Here is an 8,637-nt window from a genome sequence, read left to right as displayed (position 1 = left end):
CTGTCAAACACCAGAGACGCTACTGAGTGATTGTATAAAAACTATATACAGGGATGTAGTCGGGGGTAAACCCAAGTGAACTCAGTTCATCAACCTCTTTGAAATGAGGCTGAGAGTTTACTCACCTGTTTTCAGAACTGTATCAATCGATGAGTGGAAACAAGGAGGGTAAAACACACTTTTCCCACAGTTGACCCACCTTTACCACTACAGCCCAAGGAACAGTATCATGCAATATATGCACATGTTGTTGTTTTAGACAAGTTTAGGAAACGCTGAACAACCTACAAACTATAATCTGCAGTGGTATTATCATATTGCCAACATAATATCCTGCAGTTTACAAAGCCTAACCTGTACTTTCCTTGTTTGTTGTTTCTTTAGAGACTTCTTCAAGAGATGACTGTGGAGGAGCACAGGGAGCTCACCTCCCAGCTCCTGGAGAGGCAGCCAGGGCTACTTTTTGAAGACTTGATGATGCATCAGCGCAGGCAAGGTGCTCCAGCTCTGTCTGCTGGACATGGTGAACTTGTGGTAACTGTAGGGAGATGTCTATGGACCAGGAGAGGAAATGCTGTGGTCAGGAACCAGTGAACTATGTAAGCTGACTACCTCACTTCTCCCAATGCTGCCTTGAAGAAGGTTTTTTCGTCTTCACAGGCAGTACCAGGAGGACGTGACAGTACGAGGCCAAGTTAGGGAGCCTGGGGATGACAGTCGGGAGAACCGTTATGCTGCTTATAGACATTATATTTTTTGGCAGCATGGTTCTTTAGAGCAGGGAAACTGACTTGTCATCCCCAGTTGCTTCGTTTGGCGCATCAGGGACAAGGCCCCTGATCCCCAAGCGCATTACACAGGTTTCATACCTGGCATCTAAGTTTCCTTCCTGGCCCTCTGGAATGGAAATACAGCACCACAAGTACTCACAAACCTGCACGTGCATCATCATCAGGGCATCAAACCAAGTTTTACTTGTTCTATTTTTATTCTTATATTCAGTATTACTTCCATTTTTCATTGAAGTTTGAATTCTGCAAATAATAAATAAAAAATGATCATCAGATATTCGTGCTATTCGTATTTATTGTAATTTCTATACATATGAACATATAATAATAAGCAGTTGACACATTCGTGTATTTGAACGCTGAAAGCTGTGAGTGTATTGTTGTGCTCCAGCTCTTTCATTCTGTGCTCGTTCCTGAGAAGTACAATGGTTCAGCTTTGGAATAAGGATGGTGAATTCCTGTCTGGCTCATTCCAAATCAGCAGCTGCTGTGAAAACATCATGTAAAAAAATCCCGTTGTTTTTACTGAAAAAAACTGGCAGCTGTGGTTGCCAGATTCATTCTGTTAAAAATACAGTACAATTGTAAACAACTCTACAGAACAACTTGTAAATTTTACTGGGATTCAATGTACAATAAGCGATAACTGCATGTACATTTTCCTGAAATAATTAGTATAAAAGCAGCATGATACTGTTAAATTAGTAGAAAGGGGCTGTTAAATCTACAAATTTATAATGTATTTTTTGTGAATTACTACAGTTTTAAGATGTAAAATTTACAAGTTGTTTTGTAAAGGTGTTTACATTTTTACCATATTTAAAAAAAAATTATTCTGGCAACCACAGCTGCCAGTTTCTTTCCATAAAAACAACAGATTTTGCAGAATTAATTACAAGTTTTTACAGTTTTTACATCTAAATACTAACATTTAATTTTCTGTAAAATGTAAATTACAATTTAAAGGCATAAAACCCTGTTCAATGACTCCTATCTAATATTAATCTAAAATTTAACTGTAAAAATGTATTTTAATCAGCTGCTAGGATTATTACTCTGTGAAAAATAGAAATTGTTTCTCTACAATACTGTAAGACTATTGGATGATTAGATTTCATTTAAACTGCACTGCCTTCTTATAGATGTTTGACTTTTACCAAAAATGTGAAAAAAGTAACCCAGTGTACACAGATTAAGCGTTTAAAAATTGAAAAGCAAAGCTTGATATCTCAAGAACAACTTTACTAAAACTTTTTTTAAAATCCAATAACTTTCCTTTCCAAGAATGTATTAACCTAACAGCAGTGAACAAAAACCTCTGTCATTTCCAACATACATTTTACTCATATGTACTTTACAAACATTCAAATAGAAAACACGATTTAGTAACAGCCTCTCTCCTCTGAAAAGGAGTGACAGGGCTGAGAACCCCAGGCCCTCCATAATCCTAACTCTCTGCTAAAAGAGTGTGTGTGTGATTTCTCTGCACCTTTATGTGCAGCTGCTTACTTTCCCATCATGTATGTATGTGTGATGGCATTTTGTGCAACTGCAAGTGCATAACTTTAACCAAAAATATAAAGTACCAACAAAAATCTTTCATAGCTTTTTCCCCCTTTTTTGCAAAAAACCACTGACTCACAGTATGTTCATGTAGACAGAGTGTAAAATGAACTGCTCAGTACAAAACAGAACAAGACATACCACAACCAATATGTGTGTGACCTTTGGGTTTTACATGAAAGAAACAAATACAATAAAACTCACTAACTACTGAATACAAACTAACAATTTTATCAGAAACTGATGCTTGTTATGCTTAAAGAACTGAGCTGATAATGAGCTGAGCCATGACGCTTACTGAGTTAAGTCCATATTCAGACATCTCGCCACTCATGATCGGAAAGTTCCTGAATCAGGGCAAGGACTCTCGGGTTCACGTGAAGGCGGGATGTATTTGTCTTCTCCACTTTAGTGCCCTTCTCCGGGTTGATGGAGAAAAAACACCTGTGGAGATAGATGAAAAACAGACCACTGTATTAATAATGATGGCTTCATTAACGACAAAAAGATTCACATCAATCATTTTTTCTTCAAGCTGTAAAGGCACTTAAAAGAGAAAAGGGTAAAATGATAAGGCCCCTAATCCCCAAGTCACTGCAGCAGCTACTTTTGATTTGTTTGAGTTCAATAAAGTGAAAACGTTGGATAAAGCCAATCAAAGCCAAATAGACACACCTCTACAGAAACTCTAGGGTTGATGCCAGCTGTGATGGGTAATGGATGTTGAAGCAATGGTAGCTCCCAAACATCATACACAGGCACAAATGAAGGAGAGGATGTTTTCCTGTACAATGTTTCCATCCACACTCAGCATGAACCGCCCTGCAGAACAGCAGGATCGTCCTAAAAAAAAGAATTGTGGGTGTGGGACAACACAAACAACCAAACATAATTCAAACAAATTTAAAACAAGACTTGAGTTCCTGAAACATTTCACAAACTATTTCAGCAGTATGTTGTTTAAAGTTTCATTGCCTAACGTCAAAACAGAGAAAAGTGTATTTGCAGGTTGGGAGAGAAATGACCTCAAGAGCATACAGTAACAAAAAACATTCCACAACCTGAATTGTGTCCAAATACACAGAAGAAAGAAAGAAAAGGAATAGAGAAATACAGAGAGAATGAAAGAAAGACCAAGACAAAAATGTTAACTTACCACACACAACAATGGTGGGAGTCAAGTGAACTTGGTCCATCTGTACTTCCCCAGCCAGGCATGTGTCCTCCACATAACAGAACATCGCCTCTTCCTTCTCGTCAAAGTAGGACAGCAGAAGCAGCACCATCTCTTTGACATCTTCAGAGACACCACTCAGCTCTCCCCTCATCACTTACAACTTTGTTACACTGTAGGAACTTTCTGCTCTTGTTCACACAAACAGTGTTCATGTAGTTAAGGAGCCATTTCCCCTTTAGATCCACATTCTGTGTGAAAGTTTGTTTGAGCCCAATTCAAGTAAGTTCCTTGAAGTGGACTGCCATGCCAAGCTTGTCAAACAAAAACGGCCACTCTTCCAGAAGGTATTTAATATTTTCCCCCTGGTTGACTTGTTTACGCTGTGTGTAGAAAGTCAATTTCATTAGAAGTTTGACCTCCTCTGGATTTGCTTCAGTTTGCTGATTCATCATCTTCAGTTTTTCTTTCTTTTCCTCCTGGCTCTCTGGGGTTTCTCCAAGGGGCAGGACTTTTAAATCCCAGTTAATGCACCCATAGGTGTCCTGGATTGCTGCTCTCTGTTCTGGAGGGACTTCGTCTGTATCAGACTCATCAGTGCAATGCTTTCGTTTTCTTATTTTTGGGGTTGTAGATTGCCTCACATTCTCTACCCTATTTTGCAGGTGTTTGACTAGAGAGTGATACCCGGGCCCAATCACGTCCCCCTCTATTATGTCTTGGAGAGATTTTGGATATTTTGCCACCATCTTTTTGGCAACTTCAGTGGAGTCCCTTTTACTTAGGCAAGAACTTTTTCGCATCATCTCATACACAACGATATAGACCATCTCCCTTCTCATTTGTGGACTTGGCCATTTCCTCTCTCCAATGACTGCATCAGTTCTTTTGGGAACTTATCCCATGGTATCATAAAGGTGTCCACCCAGTCTACATCAGGACTTTGGTGGCTGTTGGAAGAGACTGAAGATGAACTTCTGTGTGAAATAGACTCCAAAGATGCTGGAGGTCCTGGTGAATCAACAACAGATGAGTTCATGGTTTCCGGAGTCTGGCCTGCAAACAAATAAACAAATAAACACCACACACAGTGTTATCAGGACCACAATATGAACACTTCTATATTTCCAATTGATCTTTTATGCATGCTACTTTGGGCACTGGTTGCATTCTGTACTGCAAAACTTGACTTGCATCTCCAAGCAGCAATGACTTTACAGGTTTGAATTGGCATCAACACTGACAGCAGATCCGCCTCTTCAATAAACTGAAAATCATCATATGTCTCAACCCCAAGGGACATTATATGCTCTTCTAGAATATCCTTTGCCATCTCTGGAAGGTTAGGCAAAACCTCAGTGATGGCGGTCTGTAGAAATGTTTGCTCCATGTCAGTACTTTCTGGAATTTAGGAAGAATGACATTTGTTTTCAAGAAGCAAGAAGTAATGAGACTCTTAGCCAAGCAACAATGTAAATATACAGATAAGAGATAAGAACCAATTCTATATATTCTATAGTATATAATTGAGAAAAGATTAACACTTTATTTCTGTACTTGTAAAGAAAAAACTGTTCCTTTTATATTTCTCAAATAAAATATTTGCATTTTTACTAATTATACATGTGCATTTTAGTATACTTTCTCTACCAGTGACCAAGATCACCTTTATTTGGACAATATATTGTTACAGATTGAATATATAATGTCAGTGAGGATTTATACTTTTTATTCCTGTACATTTAAAAGGGAAAAACTGCTGTCACTGTCATATTCTTCAAATAGTATTTTATCTTTTACTATGCATACATTTGCATTTTTTGTGTAGTTTTCATTTTTTTAATCCACAAAAGGCCAAGATCATGTTTATTTTGACAACACACTGTGTTTCAGTGGAATGACTTGGTGCCCGTTAACAATGTATGATGGAAACGGATAAAAATCTACCAAGTCGTTAATGCTAAGACACTGCAACCTTGTACTCTGTTTCATCTTTTCATGTTTTCGTCATCATTTGAGCGCCTTGTCCTGTCCCACCTCAAATCCATCACTGACCCACTCCTGGACCCCCTGCAGTTCGCCTACAGAGCCAACAGGTCTGTAGATGACGCCGTCAACATGGCTCTCCACTTCATCCTCCAGCACCTGGACTCCTCAGGGACCTATGCCAGGATCCTGTTTGTGGACTTCAGCTCTGCCTTCAACACCATCATCCCGGCTCTGCTGCAGGACAAGCTCTCCCAGCTGAGCGTGCCTGACTCCACCTGCAGGTGGATCACCGACTTCCTGTCTGACAGGAGGCAGCACGTGAAGCTAGGAAAGCACGTGTCTGACTCCCAGACCATCAGCACTGGATCCCCGCAAGGCTGCGTTCTTTCTCCTCTGCTCTTCTCCCTGTACACCAACACCTGCACCTCCAGCCATCAGTCTGTCAAGCTCCTGAAGTTTGCAGACGACACCACTCTCATTGGACTCATCTCTGATGGCGATGAGTCTGCCTACAGGTGGGAGACTGACCGTCTGGTGACCTGGTGCAGGCAGAACAACCTAGAGCTAAATGCTCTGAAGACAGTGGAAATGATAGTGGACTTCAGGAAGAGCCCAGCCCCACCCACCCCCATCACCCTGTGTGACTCCCCCGTGGCTACCGTGGAGCATTTCCGCTTCTTGGGAACCACCATCACACAGGATCTCAAATGGGAGCTAAACATCAGCTCCCTCATCAAAAAAGCTCAGCAGAGGATGTATTTCCTGAGGCAATTGAAGAAGTTCAACCTGCCAAGGACTATGATGGTGAACTTCTACACCTCCATCATTGAGTCCATCCTCACCTCCTCCATCACCATCTGGTATGCTGCTGCCACGGAGAGGGACAATAACAGACTGCAGCGTATCATCCACTCTGCTGAGAAGGTGATTGGCTGCAATCTTCCGTCCCTCCAGGACCTGTACACCTCAATGACTCTGAGGCGTGCAGGGAAGATTGCAGCTGACTCCTCCCACCCTGGACACAAACTCTTTGTGACACTCCCCTCTGGCAGGAGGCTGCGGTCCTTCAGGACCAAAACCTCTCGCCACAAAAATAGCTTCTTCCCATCTGCTATTAGCCTCATCAACAAGGCTAGAGAGCCCCACTGTTGCTGATCAATTGCACCAATCACCAGAAAAAATTCCTTGTATGTGAAAACATACTTGGCAATAAAACTGATTCTGATTCTGATTCTGATTCTGATCACTGAGTACAGATGGTATTCAGAATGACAGTCAGCTTTATGTACATCCATCACAAAATACACAGCTGCATCATTCTGAATTAAAATCATGAGAAGTTCTCCAAACTCCATGGACTCATCATTTTTTGACACAAGGAAATGCCCTTTTTTATATGAGGTACCTTTAAACTGTATGTCTGTGGAAACACTAGTATTGTGTTCTGAAAAGCCAAACCCTCTCACTGCATGTTTAATTGTGTCACTGTAAAGGTTGGGGTAAAAAGCACAACTGTCTTTGACTTGCAGAAGCTGACTGCAGCCTGGGTCAGCTGAGAGATATGCCTGAAACATCTGATGTCTTTCATATAAAGTTAGGCAGATGTTTTTAAAGTTTTTCAAATGCCTAGCACATCTCTTGAAGTAGCTGTGTTTACCTTCAAAACACATTGTCCATACTCTGATTAAGGGTCCAAATTTCAAAATTAATGCTGGGTAGTGCCGCATGAAATGGTGTTTTGATTTTAGTGGAGTCTCAGGAAATAAACACCTTCTGGATTCCAAATATTCTTGGATTATAATGTCAAGATAGGCTACCTGGGACAACGAAATCTTTTGCGCACAAATCATATCAACAATATCTTTAAGCTGCAGAGTTAACTGCCACACATCATCTTCTGGATTTTGCACTTTGTCACCAATTAATACAGACAGCAGCCTTAAGCGCTTGACCCGAAAGCTTGAACCCCTCAGAGTTGACAGCACATGGCTTTGTGAGAGCAACAGCTCCTTTGTACTTAAACTGCTTAATGCGCTAGTTCAAAAGTGAATATGTCAACCTTTTTTCTTTCTTAATGAAATACTTCAAGTACAGTGCATCATCATATGATAACACACCCTCAAATATGTCATGGCCTAAGCAAGGTGAGAGACCACAGATTCATAGCAGAATCATACCTTTCAGGGGTGCGCTGTGGACCACATTCATTTGGATCATCACTCTGAAACTCACTTCATGTGATTTCACAGTATCTGCAAAAGTACTCAGAATGACTAAAGTTTTCAGTAAACCCACCAATGCTGGGTGACCCCAAATTATCACCAGCAATACAATACAGAGCCCCTTTAATTGTTTCACCATCTTCAACCAAGTTATTCCATTTCAAATTATTTTAGGTCATTTTCTCCACACAATAAAACAAGGGACATGTGATAAGTATTGAACCGCACATGAGCAGGCAAATTTGCCACAGAAAAATAGACTTTTGCTTTTTCTTAGCAGAGCCAAGGGGATTGACAATTTCGAAAGCATCTTGATACAGAATTAACTTCAGGCATCCTGGATTGTCAATGAAGAACTAGTTGGACTTAAAGTTTTGACCATCACTTATGTCACAAAAATCATCTGAGAGTGTTTTGTAAGACTGCTGTGACATAGACTTCTTCCATAAATCTGATTCGAGTAAGCTAATCACAGTTTGTTTTACAGGTATATAGTAAGCAAACCTTTGTGCCATATTTTCATTATTTCCTAATTTCACTTTTTTAGGCTGTATGTATTTGAACATCCTTTTGAAAGTCTGAGTTCTCAAATATGTTGTTCTCAGTGGTCCCTGGTGACAGACAGAGAACAGATCTGAATCCCTCACACAATCACAGATTTTAGCAAGCATCATCTGTTAGACACAGGTCATTTTTTAAAAGTGAACATAGTTTACTTATAGTGTAATCCTGTCCCAACTCATGCATATTTTGCATCTCTTTGACAGTTATCTGTATTGTTGAAGCTGGAAGCAGAAGCTGCCCTTGCAGTTTTAAGTAGAATAAACATACATTCCTAAGAAAAGTCTGACTGTAATCCTGTGGAAATTCATGGCTTTCATTTGTTGTTGCATCATTT

At 40.2% G+C, this 8,637-nt stretch overlaps 2 protein-coding genes and 1 long non-coding RNA gene across 3 annotated transcripts in view; 1 reads left to right on the top strand and 2 right to left on the bottom strand.

Moving 5' to 3' along the window:
• The window catches only part of LOC139618612 (uncharacterized), a 30,682-nt gene that overhangs the window by 141 nt on the left and 21,904 nt on the right, over positions 1-8,637 (top strand). The window contains exon 2 of the long non-coding RNA XR_011689758.1: positions 385-496. This is a non-coding gene — a long non-coding RNA (uncharacterized lncRNA). The remainder of the gene's footprint in view (positions 1-384; positions 497-8,637) is intronic.
• LOC139618608 (CD276 antigen-like) overlaps positions 1-8,637 on the bottom strand; it is a 56,356-nt gene that overhangs the window by 26,649 nt on the left and 21,070 nt on the right. The gene's annotated exons all lie outside the window — the stretch shown is intronic.
• LOC139608998 (uncharacterized) lies at positions 3,059-4,358 on the bottom strand. Its single transcript, XM_071463191.1, has 2 exons — positions 3,911-4,358; positions 3,059-3,651 (listed from the first exon to the last, which is right to left on the bottom strand). Exons 1-2 carry the CDS (start codon positions 4,356-4,358, stop codon positions 3,323-3,325), a joined length of 777 nt encoding a protein of 258 aa, XP_071319292.1. The 3' UTR covers positions 3,059-3,322.

Source organism: Trachinotus anak, unplaced genomic scaffold, assembly GCF_046630095.1.
Source record: "Trachinotus anak isolate AG129_WGS33_773 ecotype Australia unplaced genomic scaffold, CSIRO_AGI_Tana_v1 ptg000003l, whole genome shotgun sequence".
Taxonomy (NCBI): domain Eukaryota; kingdom Metazoa; phylum Chordata; class Actinopteri; order Carangiformes; family Carangidae; genus Trachinotus; species Trachinotus anak.
This window is presented reverse-complemented; position numbering and strand designations above follow the sequence as displayed.

Bases quoted from the DNA above. Each gene is read 5' to 3' on its own strand.
- LOC139608998 (XM_071463191.1), bottom strand. From the start codon at position 4,358: ATGGTCTATATCGTTGTGTATGAGATGATGCGAAAAAGTTCTTGCCTA. The intron at 3,652-3,910 runs GTAAACAAGTCA...GTGTCTCTGAAG, and splicing joins ATTGACTTTCTACACACAGC to ATGTCAAAGAGATGGTGCTG.